This window comes from Impatiens glandulifera, chromosome 1 (assembly GCF_907164915.1).
Source record: "Impatiens glandulifera chromosome 1, dImpGla2.1, whole genome shotgun sequence".
NCBI classification, from domain to species: Eukaryota; Viridiplantae; Streptophyta; class Magnoliopsida; order Ericales; family Balsaminaceae; genus Impatiens; species Impatiens glandulifera.
In genome coordinates, this window is record NC_061862.1 from 82190751 (window position 1) to 82211045 (window position 20295).

Consider the following 20295-nt stretch of genomic DNA (forward strand, 5'->3'; position numbering starts at 1 on the left):
ACCAAGATGAAATGAACTTTTTAATGATAACAATCAACCTATCAAACCCATTCATAAAACAATTTTCAATTTTTATTGCAATTTTAATGTTGAGTTGTATGTAATAGGTTAGTTCTCACATTTATTATGTAAGTATTAAATTTTGTTATGAGTTATCGTTGTGTTATGCAATTTTACATTTTAGTAATGCATTTCATCACATTAAAAAAAAAATTCAAACTTTATTAATACATTTTCTTTTCTTCAAAATGCTTTGAATATAGACAAACTTAATTTATTTAACTCAATACCATTTTACAAAATTTGGATTGAAATGAATTAATCCTATCCTAAATCATTTGAGAAGAAACGCACATTAAAACCTAGCACACCTATCCTCTTTTCTGATGTCTGTAAACATTTTGTTCAATGAGATCTTTCTATTGTTTTTTCTAGCTTACCAAGAAAATGAATCTTTCTAAGAGTTCAATTTCAGTACTATTACAGATTCTGTATTTGAAGATGAGCTTTAAAATCAACATTGTTTTATAGAAACTTAGTCATCTATCAAAACTTCCTTCCCCATGAAAGCTTGATTAATATTTTGTTAAATGATGCATCTTCAACATTTAACAGTTTTTCGCAAACATGGCCAAATGCCGACATATTTGGGTAACCCATGGATTTATCGCAATAGGAGTTTGTTTGATTTGGGTTATTTGAGGAGTTTTTAATGGGTTTTTACCCAAATTTTTGTTTGATGAAAAAGTAAGTTATTTGAATTTTTAATTGGTTGAATTACTATAATATCCTTTTATACTTAAAATTTATAAAAAAAATAAAGTAATGGATATAAGGGTTTTGGAACACTTATCAATATCTGAATATATCTTTCAAAGTAAACACAACTTTATCAGCTTGAAAGTTCAAAGTGAACTAATAGCCAATAATGTACAAACAGAGATTTAACTCCAAATTGTTATCAAATAGGCTCAACTAGAGTATTATTTCTTCTATTTTTCCCTTAGAAATCGAACTCAATTTGATCATATTCTTCTGACTAGAATAGATAGCCTTCCTTCAAAGGGACATGCATCTATTATTATTATACAAAGGCAATGTGAGGGTATTAGGTGCATTAGACCACATGAAGAGTGACATGTCTCTCTTCCAAAAATACAACTCAAGTCACGACACTAATATGTTAGGGTGAAAAATGGCTCCAAGTGTTGGCTCAATCAAAGTAACATTGAACATACATTGAAAACGAGCATCTTTTCCATGCTCAAGCTACAAACCATCTACACCATTTTCTCTTATTCCTAGTGATGTATATGAAACAACACGAGTACCTACACTAACAGAAAAAGTGGTTTGTTACATGCACAAACTAGCTACAAACCTTGAACACCATTTTCTGTTATTCATAGTGATGTTGAGGGACCATCACAGATACCTACACTAATGAAAAAATGGTAGTTTGTTTCATTTAGTGATGATCACACACGTCTCGTCTCACTTGGACATAAATCCTATGTGCCACACATTAAAAGAGTTATATGTATTGATCCAAACTCAATTGTAAAATCATATAATATATATTTTAACTCACTAGGGTAACTCAAATGTCAAGAGTTAGTGCTAAGAGACCAAAGATCACGAGTTCAATTCTCACTTAAAGTTGAAGTGGGGTCATGATTGTGGGTCGTACTAGCTTTCTAAGTAAAAAAAATAAAAATAAAAAGTGGGTGTTTCAAAAGAAATATTTTATTCTCTTTTTTTAAAAGATACTCACATTTTGATAAATATGTATGGATAAAGCAAAACTACAAAACAACATTGTTTGTATGAGAAAATCAAAGTGTCTCTCTCACTCTTCAATCATTCCTCTCCTCCAAAGGCATCCTCCAGTTCAACTTGTGTGTTAGCACTATCACAATCAAAGTGTCAAACACAAAAACATCTACTTGAGATATCTCACACTCACATAATTTTCTCAAACACACTATAAACTAGAGATCACACTTTTTGGATGACATTGGATGAGCTTAAGACATTTTATTTTGGATGACATTGAATGAGCGGCTTAAAGTCACTTTGTTGTACCCGGTCTCAATAATATGGAGAAGATATGTGTGTAAGTCTTCTCTTTCCAACACCACACTTCTGAGTAAATGGTGTTGGAGGTTTCACAAGGATAAAGACAACCTTTAGGCAACTACCATTACAAATGAGTCGTACTAACTTTTTAAATAAAAAAAATGGGTACAAATAAAATAATATTTCATTCTTTTGATAAATATGTGGATAAAGTAAAAACGACAAAACAACATTGTTTGATGTCTCACATATGAGAAAATCAAAGTGTTTCTTTCACTCTCCAATCATTCCTCTCCTCCAAAGACATCCTCTAGCTCAACTACTGTGTCAACACTATGAACAAAATGGAGTGGTCAAACACAAAAACAACTACTTGAGGTATCTCACTCTCACATGATTTCCTCAAACATACTATAAACTAGAAGCATACAATTTTTGGATCATGAACTTAAGGCATTTTATTTTTGAAGACATTGATGAGCAGTTTAAAATCACTTTGGCGTACCTGATCTCAATATGGAGAAGATATGTGTGTAATTTCTCTTTCCAACACCACACTTAGTAAATGGTGTTGAAAGTTTCACAAGGATAAAGAGCAACTACCAACAAAATTAAAAAAACAAGTTAGCATTGTTTGGTCTCACATATGAGAAATCAAAGTGTCTCTTTCACGCCCTTGCTCAATTTGGCTCAGATCTAGATGCTGCGAAGGCATACTCAAGCTCAACTCATGTGTCAACACTGTGAACAAAATGGAGTGGTCAAACACAAAAACACACGATAAACTAGAGGTCACAATATTTGGATGACATTGGATGAGCTTAAGGCATTTTATTTTGGATGACATTAGATGAGCGCCTTAAAGTCAATTTGTCGTACCCGATCTCAATATGGAGAAGATATGTGTGTAAGTCTTCTCTTTCCAAGACCACACTTCTGAGTAAATGATGTTAGAGGTTTCACAAGGATAAAGACAACCTTTAGACAACCACCGCTACACCAAAGTACGATCTTCCAGATTTTGAATGGGTCTCTTTCAAGTGAGCTTCTTTATGAGCGGGCTTTTAGAGCAGTATTGGCTTTTGGACCACTATTGTTAAGTTATGGTATCATTCTCAAGACGAAATGGAAAGAATGTTGTAGAATTATTCTGAAAGAAAAATAATTCCAAGAATGGAATATTGAGAAAATCGGTAACAAATCAATCAATTAGACTAATTGATTTGTAAATCAATCAATTAGACTAATTGATTTGATAATTGGCCGTTGATTATCAATTACATGATTTTACTATTTAATTATTTCCTTTTCTACAAATGTAATCTTACTATTTAAGCACTAGAAAGTCTTATGTAAGAATAACAACAAAAACACAAGCAATAAAATTTCTCTTTTTTCTTCATTTTTCTACATGGTATCAGAGCGGGTTTTTTCATCTTGAAGAAACCGACTCACAATTTTCCGCTGCCTCCTCCAATGGTGGAAATAGCCATTGGAGGAGAACTCAAATGATTCTATAACCTCATAGTTCTCTAAAACTATTTATCACAAATTCCAGTGCGTTTTTTTTTTCATAGTTTAGTCGAATCTGTATCGAGCATCGTCTTCGTGTCTCGACAAATTTCTTTCAACATTTCATTTGTCCAAAAATTATTATTTTTCACTTCAAGAGCTGAGCCAAGAGCCAAGAGCCAAGAGCCAAGAGCCAAGTGCCAAGAGCCAAGAGCCAAGAGCCAAGAGCCACTCCTCTAACTAAGTGAAACATGATTTTTGAATCAGTCAAATTGAAAGAATGTCATCAACAATTCATCGGCAACACCCTCTTCAATCTCTGCCAAGGCTCTATTACACTCCTCTACGTTACATCTCGCAATCAGGTGGCTGACATACTCACCAAGCCGACTCGAGAAAGTATGTGGCAAATTGGGCAGTCTCAACATCTACTACCCAACTTGAGGGGGAGTGTAGAATTATTCTGGAAGAAAATAATTCCAAAATGGAATATTGAGAAAATCAGTAACAAATCAATCAATTAGACTAATTGATTTGATAATTGGCCGTTGATTATCAATTACATGATTTTACTATTTAATTATTTCCTTTTCTACAAATGTAATCTTACTATTTAAGCACTAGAAAGTCTTATGTAAGAATAACAACAAAAACACAAGCAATAAAATTTCTCTCTTTTCTTTATTTTTCTACAAATGTTTTTAAGGACCCTTGACTTCCAAGCAACATGATCATAAACGTTTTTCATGATCTTTATTATGCCTTTAACAAAAAGGATTCAAGTGTGGCAGATTTCTACAAATTTAACATGGATCATTATGAGTGAAAAGTCACTTTCACTTGGCACTTTCTGTTTGATAAGGAGAACAGACTCTCTAAGCGTGTTGACGTAATTTGCATGTCAACATCAACACCTCTTTCAGAAGACAACTTTGAATGGAAAGATGACCACATTTTTCCGATGAGCGACCTTTATCATTCTTCGGTCCAAGGAAACATTATTAGGCTCCCTTGGGAGGATGTCTTGAATGCAAAGGCACCCTCAATATTTTTGTATTCCTCTTATAAACTCAAAACGAAGGAATTCGACTTGGATGGGGTCCTAGCCTCAGACATTTGGAATCCTCTTAAAAGCATTCTTGACGTATTCTTAACTTACGTCGGTGGTTATCTATGCCGACGAGAAGAGAATTCCCCTCATTTAGAAAGAGCATAACAAAGGACGTTTCATAGAAATTAGGTGGGATCAAAGGTTTCTTTCTCCACACTTTCGTCTCACTTAAGAAACAAGGGAACTGCACTTTTCCGATTTAATATTTTCTTCTTTTGTTATGTTTATATGATTTTTTGCCTTCATGTTCTTTACTTGTAAAAAAGTGAACGCAATTCGAGTTCACGATTTTTTAATGTTAAAAAAGTTTACCTTCTTTCAAGAAATAAATAAATATATGGAGAGTATACTTAAATAATGCGACTCATTCACTAAATAGATATTTTGCATAAACATTTATCCAAATTCACCTTTGCTGTTATTTAGCTAGTATAAACAATGTTAATACTTTCTATATTTTATTTGGGTTGGCGGTATGCAGAAAACAAACTTAATGATAAAGATTACTCCAAGGAAAAAAAAAATAGGCAGTCAAAATATCATCTAACTCATTCAATATAGATGAAAAGTTCTAGAAAAGACAGCAGATTGCATAAATCATGCCTAGGAAAGAAAAAGACTTATACTTCCTATATTTTCACATATCAATATCATTCTTAACTTTATGTGAAATTCAAACACATTAGATGTCTAAAGCAAGGCAGACAATAGAATACAATTTATTGGCAACAAATAGCTCATAGGACATACCAAATAAGTGCTCCAAACTCCAAGATGATGGCGAAAAGTGTCAATATCTTGTTGTGGACCTGTTTGATTCAGCAAAGCAAAAATGTGATCATAGCATGAGGAATCCAAATCAGGTTTAAGCTTGTGGAAGAGCAGTCCAAGCAAGCATTCACTCACATAGAGCGCACAAAAGAGTGCTATTATCATGCTTGCAAAGTATATGGCCGTTGCGTAAATGCGAACAGGGTCCAGCATCATTGAAAATTGTCTTTGTGGGCCAATGAGAAATGCTGTGCTGTCATAAAAAATATTCCAGCTGAGTTCTGAAATATGTAAGACTTGGAAACTTGGAAAACTATACCACTAATAGCATGACAAAAAGATTTGAATGCAACTTTTAAAGAAGAAAACAAATAAGCATAAACTCCGGATATGGTGAGCCTCGGGTCCAAAACAAGATGCACTCTGCAATTAAAAAATATTATCACATGCTCAAATCCTAAGAATGCCATCATTGCCTAATAAGGTAAGAATTTTGGGTAACGTTATTCTTAAACAACACATGGTTTGCACTTGAGTCATTGTGTAAAATCTTAATTCACTATGGGCATGATTATAGCAAATTGTTTTTCAAATGATTATGGAAAAGGGAAACTAAACTAACATGGCCTTGGGTTACAACTTTAACATAGCAGTTCTTCAACTCCAACTTGGGTTAAGGTATTTGCTCAATTAACACAGTAGAAGTGAAATTGTAAAGGGCTAGAAAGTGAGAAACCGGCTTATATTAGTCATTTTTTTTATTGAATGAATTAAAAATCATGTACAAACTACTACAATATATGCAACAAGGAAAGGAGAAAGTGGATGGTTCCAACTATACATAATCGAACCCACTTAGTAACTAGACTCTACCACTACATCATTTATTTATCAATACAATAAAACATTAAATATATCTATACTCCCATCAAGTTAGGTTGTACAAATGTGATATTTGGTAGACCTTAGTGAGTGTGTCTGCTACCTAAAGTCTCGATGGCATATGAGAGCTATCAACTATACCACCATTGTCTTTCTTAAAATAAAATGTATGTCGATTACAATGTGTTTTGTTGACATTATTCTGTATTCTTAGCAATACTAATAAAAGCTAGATTGTGGTCTGATGGGCTTATCATTGGTTATGCCGAGATCGTTCAATAATCATGAATCCATTACTCTTCAATCTTCACACAATCCGAGAGTGAGTGCTCTTAGTTCTGCTTCTACCTATGTTGCACGAATACTCGAAAAAAAATTGGAGTATCGGATACGAAAAAACAGGTATTGTTGACTTTTCATAGGGTTGACCAATCCGATAAGGCTGGGATCCGTTTTAAAAAAAGAAATTGAAGTATCAAAAAAGGAAAATTTGAAGGACTTCAATAATTTAACCTAATTACAATATCTTTCATTTCTTCCCTTCTCTGCCGTAAGCCCGTACCCATTTCTTTCTCAATCGTTCAACCCCAGCTATCAAAGTTCTTCTCCGTCGCCTGCCCCTGATTGATAGCTGCCGCCCGCGATCGACAATCTCCTCTTTCAAGGTGCTTAGGTAGGAGTCCTAACTAAATCATAAAAGAGTTACCTAAATTAAATCTAACTCTTTCAAGGTGATAGACCAGTATTGTGAGTATATATATATATACTGTAGCTGCTGCAGTGTGTTGCTACTTGACTATATAATCTTAATGGACCATATGTATGTTATATAATCTTCCTTATTTAGACATTAGAAAGTTATATCTCTCTCAATTATTACTTACTAATAAATATATCTTTGATGTTCCTTTATTACTAAAGGACAAACCGTCTTTACTCCTTTTCTTTATTCCTTTTCTTTATGATAGTAGATTTAAGTACATCTTTAAAATCAGGTTAGGTTCAAACCTTTTGAATATTTATAATGACAAATATTCAAAATGAGGAGTTAGATGTTAATCATAATTGTTCTTTATGGAGATTTGTTACAAAGATTGAAAAAGAACCAGGTGGAGGAAATGTTACATGGTCATGTAATATATGCACTAAAGTGTGCAAGGGATCATACTCAAGAGTAAAAGGCCTTTCATTTTTAGTAGGTGACCTTTCACCTTTGAGTACGATTCCTTGCACACTTTAGTGCATATATTACATGACCATGTAACGTTTCCTCCACCCCGATCCATTTTCAATATTTGTAACAAATCTCCATAAATGGTAATTATCATCAACATCCAATTATTTTGATTATTTGTCATCACAAATATCAAAAAGGTTTGAACCTAACCTGATTTAAAGATTTAAGATGTAGTTAAACATACTATCATGAAGGAGTAAAAACTAAGGACAAAATATGTTGGTGCAAAATGAAAATAAAGCATATACTTATTAGTAAGTACTAAATAATAATAACTAATAAATAAATGAGAGTAATAACCGTCTAATATCTATTATAATAATAATATACACAGATTAAATAGACAGATTAAATCCCGTTAAAACTTTGGATTATATAAGGTTGATTATGACATGTTTATGATCAAAGAGGTGGGGTCTTTAATTAATTAAGAAAGATTATATAATATATATATATAAAACTCTTTAGATAACTGGTTTTATCATTTAGTGAGGACTTAATGATAGTTATTCTACCCTTTGGAGAGCAGTTTACTTTTCTAAAGAGTTAATCTTTTCTCCATTTTTTCGATGATGGGAATCCATTATCGTGACTTTTGATTTTTTTCCTAACGGAAGACCCAAATATTTGGTTGGAAATTTCCCAACTTTAAAGCCCATGATATCAACGAGGGAATGATATCAACGAGGGAATGATGATCTGGAATGTTCCCAACAAAGAAAATTACAGACTTGTCTCTGTTGATCTTAAGGCCCGAGCACGCCTCAAAAAGGATGAAGATCCTTATAAGATTGGAAATTTCAATTGACGGTTCTACGAAACAAAGAGTGTCGCCGGCGAATAGGATATGCATAATAATGTGGGGTCTTCTAACTGTTCCGATGTTAATACCCGAGAAGATGCCAGAGTTGGAAGCTTTCTCAAAGAGTCTAGAGAGCGCTTCCATGACGATGGTGAATAGAAGCGGTGAAAGGGGTCCCCTTGACGTAACACCCTACTGCTATCACATAAATCGGTTACCTGTCCATTAATGATGATGGAGAATTTTGGCTCGAAAATGCATGTCTTAATCCACTTGATCCATTTATCTCCAAATCTCATTCTCTTTAGCAGGTAGGTCAATTAACATGATCAAACGCTTTTTCGATGTCCAATTTGCAAAAACAACCCGCAATCTTCCTTTTAATAATCAAATCATAGTTCTCATTATCAACTAAAGAAGCATCAGTGATTTGTCTGCCTTGAAAAGAAGCATCAGTGATTTGTCTGCCTTGAACAAATGCCATCTGATCGGGAGAAATGATATTTAAGCGAGAACTTTGTAAAAACTTGACACAAGGCTAATTGGCCTATAGTGTTTTATTTCACTAGCCCTGAATTTTCTTGATAAGGACAATAAAAGTTGCATTCCAGCTCTTTTCAAAAGAGGCAGTACTGATGAAATACTAAATTTATATATATTTTTTAACAATTGGCGTATCTTAAACGTATTTGTATAGCTTCGGAGGTAAAGTTAAAGGAAAATCGAAGACGTCGGGAAGGGCGACCAAGCGTCGTGAATAAAGCGTAATCGATTGCTTGGCAGATCTAACTTGGTTGAAGCGTCACTAACTGTTTATCCTGACGCATGTTCAGCATCAAGAATTGTTGATTGTTTTCGTCAATTTTATTTTATTTATTTGGCGGTTCCTTGAATCTTATCGACGTTTCCGGTAACTACCTGTAACCGTTTCCGGTAACTACCTGTAACCGTCATCGGTAACCGTCAATAACTCCATTGGAGTTATTATGATGAACTATAAGAGGTAATCGCATATTATGATTTAATAGCTTTGAGATTATGGAATTTTTTATAAACCTTAGAATTTCCAACCGATCGTGGGTGGTTCCATCTTTCAACTAGACATAACCAAACCCACCCTACTAACTAGACTCTACCACTACCTTATTTATTTATCATTACAATAAAACATTAAATATTATGCACATAGTAGAATAATCAACTTGGAAGAGGCAATGAACAATCCAATACAAAAAATCTGTTCAAATACATTTTCATGCAATAGATAATCAAAAGAATACAGCTTTCTTGAAAAATGAATAAATTCTGGCTGAAACACAAAATGTATGCATAGGTAACACATACCTCCCAAGTGACATTAAATTGCCAAATGTGAAAGTTATTCCAAATTTGATTGGGTTGAAGAAAACAAGCAGTGACTACAAAGAAAAATTAGAAAATGGTAATTTAGTTCTCCAATAACACCAATATCTTCTAAGTTCTAACTCCAATAAACATAGTAGAGTAATAATGTTGTTGAATCTCTTCTTCAATCACACAATACAATATGGATACTATAGTCCACTGATATAAACAATTCATCTTGATTTGTATGAAAACAATCAACTAACTCTGGCATAATCATTAAGGTGACAAATCTGTATATAATAACTTGCACAGCTTTATAGGTCAACCCTTAGAAATCAATCTAAGATTTGAAATGAAGTGGGATGCGGATGCAAGCCAATAGATACTCTCATGGACCCAATAAACAAACTTAGCTCTAAAGAAGATCAGCTACCTACAAACAAAGGAAGATCCAACGTCTAGTAGGTCGATGATATGAGAGGTTCTCAGGGTTAGAGTTTCTAACCTTAACAGAGGCTGACATGGCCAAAAAACTGAGTCAGCAATGGAATAAATTGTTTTAACAGCAAGAATTTATTTTCTGTTAATAACTACTTGGCAGTCAAGCCAAGCATCTATTGTATGTTAATAATTACTTGGTGGTCAAGGAACAATAATAAGACAGTTACAGCCATATTTAATAAAGGAAGGAATACGATAATATTATCAGATATTCAATAATAAGGCAATTACAACCATATGTAAGGAAGGAAGACAAGAATATCATCAAAAATTTAAAAATAAGACAGTTACAACCATATTTAAGGAAGGAAGGCAAGAAATATCATCATATCATTGAATAATGTTTCTCTTTCAAGGTGTAACCTAACTCATCTCATATCATTTAATCTCTTCTCCTTACCTATCATTGTTCTAACATTCTCTCTTCATCTTTAATATCATCATAAAATTATTGATTCTTCTCTCAACTTATTCGCTATCATTCTTCTTCAAGGTAGAATCCCTAATTCAAGCTAGGTTAACTGTGGATTTTAATTCCTAACATATCAGTTGACTACTATATTTATACACAAGACCTGGCATCGAAATCTAAATGGGTTACATGAATTACCTGAGCCGTATACAAAATTCTCAGATACCTAAAGGGTCTCCGGGAAAAGGATTACATTTTCGAAAAAATTGACCACACTGACATAAATGTTTACACAGATGAAAATTGGGTAGGAGAGATTAATGACAGACGATCCACTTCAGTATACTGAACATAGTAATGGGGAACCTAGTAACATGGTGAATCAAAAAAAGTTGGTGGTAGAAGTAGTGTCGAGGCAGAATATAGAGCCTTTATGAATCACCCCACTGAAGAACACATTAATTTCGTGATCATAATTCCCAGATACCTAAAGGGTACTCCCGGAAAAGGATTGCTATTTAAAAATACTGAACACACTCACATAAAAGTTTACATAGATGAAGATTGGGCAGTAGTGGTAGCAAGAATTAGTGCCGAAGCAGAATACAAAACCCTTGCATTCGAAATATGCAAAGAAATATGGATCAAAAAGATTCCTCACAGAACTAGGACTCTTCACATAAAAGCGATTGAAGTTGTTATGTGACAAACAAATAGCTGAGCATAGCAAAATATTCACTACATCACCACAGGATGAAACATGTGGAAATCGACAGACAATTCATTTCCAACAATGTGGTGTACAAAGACATGAACCTCTTATACATCCCATCTAAACACCAAATAGCCGATATACATACAAAGGCATTTCCGCAACCTACATTTGAAGGGAAAAACAACAAGGTAGGGTTATACAACCTGTACAACCCAACTTGAAAGGGGTAAAAATATGCAAAGAATATTCATCTAAAGTCAAAGGAAATCCAAGAATGGATTGTTACCGGTGGACTAATTGATTTGTTGTTTGATTGGAGATTTGCTAATTGATTGTCAATATAATTACAATTGATATGATCATTATTTGATTCATTGTATAAATCATATTCTTTCCAGTAAATCTCTTTTTTCTGTATTTAACATTACTCTCATGCAATACAATTACACCGACCAATTCTAGTGTTTGCTCTCAAATCTCTCTTCGATAATATCTTCAATGAAAAAATGGGTTTTATTCCATTTTAATGAAATAACTAAGTAGACTAATTGTCTTTATCGCCCAAGAGATCCCGCGGGTTAAAGGTTCCTCCATCTTTGTGCCGCCTTCTCAGTTTGTCTTCTTTAGGCTGCTGAGAATTAACTCGTCAGGCTTGAGAACAATTAGATGCATCAAATCAAGACTGTCCAATCAAGGGCGTGTTTAGTCTTCACCCAGGTCACTCCACAATACAGTTAATTGATTATAGGACAATCATCACCCAGGTCACTCCACAATACATACAGGACACAGTTTTTTTTTCTGAATTTAGGAAGCTAGCACGACCCCCACAACCATAGCATCCACTTCAACTTAAGGCGTTCTTAGTGGGAATCGAACATGGGACATTTGGTCTCTTAGGCACCATAACTTAAAGAATATTGGTTTTTGATAGCAATTTTAAAAGTTAGATTTTTCACAGCAGTTATTATTGGGAAAAACTCGAGTTAAATAACACGAGCCATTAGCATAAACCTTTGCAGACTCTTACCACTTAAGCTAACCTAGAAAACCAAGGATGACAAAACCCCATAAAATTTATGTTACTTCAAACTTATAAATGTTTTGAAAATTTAACAAGACTCCCTACCTAATTAGTACCACAAGATAAAAAAAAAAAGAATATATGTCATCCACTCCTAACAAAAAAATATGAGTTATGGCCATAAGCTATTGGAATAATACAGAGAATTCAAATGATTAGAATGTAAGAGTTTGGTAAAGTATAAAAGCAATGAGAATTGTTGAAAAAAAATGTCATGGCTGCAGAAAACTAGCACATTGTCAACAATCAAGAACTTACCAGGAGGGTAAAGGTCAAACCCGAAGCCAAGCATATTGCAAACCCATAAAGCCTCTGTAAATATGAGAGTCAAAGAATGGTCAATTTTCAATATTTTCTTCATCAAATAAGAAAAACAATCCAATAATGCATCTGCATATGGTATTACAACTAGTGCAAACTGAACAAATTCTAATCCTTGCTAAATAAATTCTGAACCATTAGTACTTCTCTAGTTAATTAAATCTTCGACTAGAATATCTAAGATGGACTTCCATATTGGTGGATTACTATTATTTGGTAACTGAAGGAGATGATCGAAGGAGCCAGTTATCCAGATGATAATACTTGACTCTCTAAATCAAACACATTAATCAACACCAAAATTTTCATATAAGTAAAAGTGAGTCAAATACTTTTAGTTCATGGGTTTCAGATTAGCCAAAAGTCAAATCTAGAAAAGTTGCATGCTAATATCATTCAACAGTCCAGTCAATTGAGAACTACTAACTGCATAAACCCTATAAACTTGCAATCCTTCCTGATTTTATCAACTAAGTGAGGCCAGATGGTTTTGATTATCATACAGTAGACTCCCATGCTTAGGAATTGACTAGAACAGAGATTTCCACGCAGACACTTGATTTTTTTATGTCATTAATTTGAGCAGATTGATCTTCCATACTACAATCCAAATCCTGTGGACACTTGACTTTTGGGAAGTTGTCACATTTTAAATTCAAATCTCACCTAATATGTTGTACTTTTAAGTCGAAGGATTCACATAAGTTGGTCTAGGGGAGACCATAGGGAGTTAACAACCAAAGCACACACATAATTTGGTGCATGAAGAGACCATAGGAAATTAACCAAGTTGTATAACTTTCTTTTCGATAGAATTCTCAACTACCTAATGACTTATCTAGAAGTTGGAAGATAAGTAGAATCTAAAGACACTAAACAATGTGATTTCAGCACTTACGGTATGAATATATTCCCCTCTTAGGCAACTATGATGATAACTAAGAAATTGAAGTGTCACTGTTTAGAGAAGGTTGGGAGCCATGCCTAATTTGTTAGGCCGATTTCGTCTATAGGGATAGACCATATCACGAGGACACGATAAATCGTCCTAAGAGGAGATCATGAGTAGACTTACAGTTAACATCCCTTCTTATAACACAAAAGGGAATAATTTAAATTCTTTATGTGAAGCCTCGTAAACTTCCCTCACTTGCATATGCAGTCATGACACAATTCATAACTAGGCCATTCTTTGCTCCATTAGAAGCCAAATGATGATTCGTGTAACACTTTGCTCTAGTAAAGATTAAGACTATGATTTTCTAAGCCTTTTTTCTGTTCAAGGAAAGTTAAGCTACAACAAAAAGTGGTCACTATAAGCATTGTCTTTAACTCATTTTCAAAAAAAATTAACATAAAAGCTGGTAATTTAAAAATGAAAAGCCTTCACGACCTTATTTTGTCACATATCCTGCTCTCATATTTTATACCCCTATTACAAATCCAAGGGTAAAATACTTGTTCAAGTGTAGGAAGCTATAATCTTCCATATGGATTGCAATGAGGACAATGCATATCAAGTAGGAAAGATTGTAATGTCTCACATTGAAAAATCAAGGTATTGCCTTTGAGTTTAATTAAAATGGGTAATTCCACAGCACTAGCTAGAATTTTACGAAGGAATCTCTCAGTGTATGAGTATCACCTGAAACAGATGACGGGAGAGAGAGTGGAGTGTACCTGCTTGGTAGAGAAGGTGCAGTTGCGATTGAAGTCGTCTATGAATGCGAAAGAGCTCTCTTCTTGAGCCGGTTCTTCTTCTTCGACCTCCATACCAACCAAAATCTTGACCTTCTCAAAAGCATGATTCATCTTCTCCATTCTTCCGTACAGAAAAACCTGATTCGATTTCTCTATCTTGCTCACTAAGAAGCTGGCAGGTGAGAACTGTTTGAAGAAATAATTTTGCTTCAAGATTCAAGAAGACGGCTCAACCTGCACTGCCTAGCATTTTTTTTATTTTGAAATAGAAAATAAGTATTTCTATTTTTATTTTTACAATTTTCAATTAATTATGTAGGATATCTCAAACTTATATTATTTAAATAACTTAATTCCCCAATTCAAACAAAACATTACATATCTCAAACGAATAAGACAATGAAACTGAAAATGAAAATAATGTCACTTATGCAATAAAGAAAACAAAAATAAATCATACTAAGAGAATAATAATAAATTTAAAAAATGATTATGTTAAAACAAAAATGGTCATGTTCGAGAAATGGTAATGTTCATGAATGAAGTAATGCCACAAAATGTCCCGACCATAGTCATTTTCCGAACATGATCATTTTTTAATTTATTATTATTTTTTAGACATCATTTTTTTCTATCTTATGCATCTGTGACAAATAATGTTTGATTCGTAACTTAACTTTCGTTATATTTTTGTTGCCTAAATTATTTCTCAAAAGTAAAAAAAAAAAAAAAAAAAAAAAAAAACAAAGTGAAAAGATGTACTCCTATTTATCGAGAATATTTTCCGTTTTGTTCAAGATCAGAAATATATGCATCATAAGTCAAATAGCTAAAAACTTAAAAACTAGCAACTTCAAAGTTGAATCAACACGTTTGCCGTTGAATCTGAATGCATAGTTTGATAAATTGGTTATGATTGGTAATAATTATAAAAAAAAATATTTTATATAAATCCTTTTTAAAAAAATAATATATAATAATTATTAAGCATCCAGGTTTAAAGAGATCTTCATGATTAGGTTAAATATTTTTAAAATCTCCTATTTTTTTATTATTATTATTAAAACTCTTAACTTTGAAAATGTTACAATTGTATAACCTAAATTTGAGAACAAACAAGAAAAATTCTCACTTTTAAATATTTTAAGATAGATTGCTTCTTATGAGAAGTCCTCATACAAGTTCTCCAATTAGGTTATATTCTCTCTTTAAACTATTCTTATGGTTGTAAATTAAATTCGTTTGTGCTGAGAAATTGAGAGTTTTTAACATGGGTCTAAAATAGGGAAATAGATTATTTTTAACTTTGAAAACAGACGGATCAGTTAAAAAAAAAATAAAAGTATAACTAATTTGCAATGTTTAATAATTTTATATTAATATTTGAAATATTTTTGAAGATTATTTTATTTATTTGATATTAAAATGATAACATAAAAAATGTTACGACCATAGTTTTGAAACCTAGTTCGGTCATTAACTCGGTAAAGAGACTGAGTCACTGGGTACTAGTTCGGTCATTAACTCGGTAAAGGGACTGAGTCACTGGGTTATTAGTTTAGCCCGTGGGTCAACTGGTTCAACTAATGAGTTTCATTAAATAATAAAATAATACAAGATAGTAAAAATCTATCAAATTGTTTATACATCGGTTAGGGACCTTCGATTTTTGGATAACTATGATTTTATTTGGAGAAGAACCTAGATTTATGTTATGACTTACAATGACACCTTAAATCATTTTTTAATACGATAAAAATGGAATCAGTTATGAGGTGGAGTTTAAGGTAAATGAAAGAGTTTGTCATTTTTAGTGTCTAGAATTAGAAATTAGTAGTTTACTCACATGTAACTAAAAATAGGTAAACCCAATAGGAAAAAAAACAAAAATAGAGGAACTGAGAGAGTGATAAGTGAGAAAGAAAAGAAGTGATTTTTTTTTAAAATATGATAAATCCATTAGGTTACGGGCTGTCGGATTTTTGGTCCAACCAACGGGTTGACCGGGTTTAACTAAATTGATTGCATTTCCGATTTTTTCATCAATCCAACTTAGTTTGATGACCGTTCACCGGGTTTACCAATTCGACCAATGAGTCGGATTGAGTTTCAAAATTATAATTACAACAAAATAAAATAAATAATTTAATTTAATTTAATTTTTGTGTTGTACATTTTAAAAACTAAAGAATAGACAAATAAAATAAATATACAAACAAAAAAAATACTATATTAAAAATACAAATAAAAAATTAGGTTACAGCAAAAGAGAATTTATTTTTAGAATTTGTATTTGGAATAAAATATAATAAGGATATAAGGGTTTGGGTTTACTTTAAAATTTATTTAGGCCTTGTTCTCTTTGGGTTATTTTAAAAACCCATACAAAATATATTTTCCAATCAATCACTTCTCATCAATCAATCACTTATATCATTAACTAAAATACAAAAATATCCTCTATTTTAAATTATTATTTTTTATTTTATTTATATATATCAATACCATTTAAGTCTTTTTACCAAAAATAATCATTACTTTCTCAAAATCATCACTCATCATCCAATCTTTCTCTCACTTATTTTTTAAAAAATTCACAACCGAAACAAAGTTTTATATAAATAGGTATTTTATTCATAATATTATTAATCACATTATTTAATTTATTAATTAAAATATTAAAATATATTTTATTTTAAAAAATAATTATCCAACCATGATATTTCATATAGTATTACCCTAATAATAGTAAATATTGAGAATTTTTATAAAATATTGTAATAGAAAATAATATGTTATTTTATGAGTGGATTGTAAATATAATAATAAAAAGTTTTTTAAATTTTATTACACTCATGAAATGACGAAATCATTCTCTAATAAAATTTCTTACATTTTTTTTTAACATGTATCATTACTCATTAATATTTTTTGAACTCTTATACTAAAAAAACTCACATTTTTAAATTACCACCATCAATTTTTTTTAATATACTCCAATTTATTTAAACATCCTCTGAGTGCTGGTTTGATGTAAGGTTCTTGAGATTTATTTTTAAAATTTTATATAACTTTTTATAAAACAAAATCTATCACATCAATTTATTCTAACTCAAATTACACATCTTATCAACTAAAATAATTTTAAATTATCTTAAAAAAAAAATTTAAACTTTAAATATAAAAAGACCGTTATAATAATTTAACAACTCAAATAACCTATTTTTTCATCAAATAAAAAAAGAAAACCAATATGAAACCTGCCATAAGCATATTTTGAATATACATTATCCCTTATTATTGAGTACTATTATTGAGTACTAGGAGAATAAGAGTTCTAAGAAAATTTGAAGAAATTTGAAGAGGTTTATTAATATATAATAATAAAATAATAAATATTAATTTAAAATAAATAATATTTTGATATTTTGATTCATAATTAGGTAATGTGATGGGAAATTTGACGAAATGATCCCAAAGATGATAGGGTTATTTGACCTGGTGGTCACTTGATAACTTTATTTGTTCTTGTGGTCATTTTGCGTTTCGCGAAAGGATTTTTTTATATAAATACTTAAATTTTTTCATTTCGTCATTTTTTTCTCTCTCTTCTCGCGACGGCATAGCGGCGGCGAAACCCTAAACCTAACTGAACACATTATACCGATTGACGACGAAAACACATTCTAATATCAGGTGATTGAATCAATTTATGTTTTGTTTTCATTATATTCATCTTCAAACCTAAACCATGAGGTTTCTTATTATTCATCTTATTGTTCATCGTGGTTGTTCATCTTGTCGATGATGAAGTTGATGATGCTCTGATTCGGTTCTGTTTCAAGGAAGATTCATTTAATTCTCGCGACTTCACGTTTCGCAAAAGGCTTCACGTTTTGCAAAGGGCTTCACGTTTTGCGAAGGCCCATCGCGTTACGCGAAACGACACGGTTGACTCGTGAAGCAGCACAATCGGCACGCGAAGCGGCGCGGTCGTCACGCGAAGGAACATCGCGTTACGCGAAGGCACATCGCGTTACGCGAAGCGGCACAGAGTTGTACTTAGATTTGTGTAAAACATCAAATTCGATTCCTAATGTCATACTCTTCAAATAATCATTTTTTGCTTAATTTCCTTTTCAAATCGAACATTACAATCTCATTTATGTAGCAAGTGTGTATGATTTGTATAGTGTGAATGTTTTTGCATGTTGTTTTGTAATTTTATAATTTTAACTAGAATTCATTGGGTGGTTCTTTATCCTCATTTGGTATGTTGCTTAAACGATTATTTTATATACAAATCTGAAATAAGTTACGTAAAAATAAAATCTCATCTTCTCGGGACCATAAGATAATATGTGAGTGTGTATGTTTTGAGTAAATGGGCAAGAGTTGACTTGGATGTTAAGGTGCAAAAAAGCTAGAGAAAGTGAAGAAGGGGGTATTGGCCAAAGAAGAAAAAAGAAACATTGAAGAAGAACTTGCTTTTATAAAGACAACAATTACTCATTCCAATTTTCCAATACACAACAGAAGCAACAAAAACAGCCTTATATAAATACATCTGCAGTGAAAGCAAATGATTGAAGAGAATCTAAGTACAACTCTGTGTCGCTTCGCGTAACGCGATGTGCCTTCGCGTGCCGTTTCGCGTGTCGACCGTGCCGTTTCGTGTAACGCGATGTGTCACTTCGCGAAACGCGAAGTACTTAGCGAAACACAAAGTACTTAGCGAAATGCGAAGTGAATCTTCCCTGAAACGGAACCCATATGATCTGCAAATATCATCATCGACAAATATGAACAATAAGATGAACAAAAATATGAACCAATATAAACAATAAGAACAAATTAAATTGATTTAGGGTTAGAGTTTGATTAAGAACAACATAAATTATTTGAAATGAAGATAATAGAAATAAGAACAGTATGATGAACATCGATTCATGAACAAATATGAACAATAAGAATAGATTAAATTGATTTAGGGTTAGGGTTTGATTAAGAATAACATAAATCGTTTGAAATGAAGATAATAGAAATAAGAACAATATGATGTTAGGGTGTTAGAGTTTTCTTATCTTTGATGTTTCCGCCGTTGTCGTAGCCTTCGTCGCCGCCGTCGAACAAGAGCAGAGAGAGAAAGGAAATGAATGAAATGAAAAAAATTGGGTATTTATATAAAACCCTAATTCACTTCGCAAAATGCGAAGCCCGTAGCGTTACGCGAAGAGGGTAATTTCGTCCAAAAAAATAAAAGTAACCACGAGAGCAAATAAAGTTATCAAGTGACCACCAGGTCAAATAACCCTATCTTTGAGGTCATTTCGTCAAATTTCTCATGTGATGAATGAAAAGAAATAAGGATGAAATAATGATTAATTAATTTGAATTATTTAAAAAACTCAACCATACAATACTTAATGAAGTGAGTTGGAATGTACCAAAATCTTATAAACACGTCATTCTTGAAACCAAACAAACAAGTTCAATTAGAAGTTTATAAATAATTTCAACATAATCAAATCATTTCATTCAACTCTCATCAATAATATATTTACATTAATCGATTTATTAATCAAAATACTAAAATATACTATTAAAAAACTATTATATATTTATACTTTTTAACTTTTTTATCAAAAATATTTTATTTCCTCAAAATCATCACTAATTATGATTTTTTAATCGATACATTATTTTTAAAATGTTAAAATAAAAAGAGGAAGATTGTATTGATTTTTTTTAATGATTACATAGATTATGTCTATTATATAGACATTATAATTGACATATAAAGAAACTAAATAATATAAT

The 20295-nt window shown here is 32.0% G+C and overlaps 1 protein-coding gene across 1 annotated transcript; it reads right to left on the reverse strand.

The window, feature by feature from the left end:
* Nucleotides 1-4999: 4999 nt before the first annotated feature.
* LOC124921884 (vesicle transport protein SFT2B-like) lies at nt 5000-14703 on the reverse strand. Its single transcript, XM_047462585.1, has 5 exons — nt 14455-14703; nt 12712-12765; nt 9739-9812; nt 5609-5726; nt 5000-5511 (listed from the first exon to the last, which is right to left on the reverse strand). Exons 1-5 carry the CDS (start codon nt 14593-14595, stop codon nt 5440-5442), a joined length of 459 nt encoding a protein of 152 aa, XP_047318541.1. The 5' UTR covers nt 14596-14703; the 3' UTR covers nt 5000-5439.
* Between the last annotated feature and the right edge of the window lie 5592 nt (nt 14704-20295).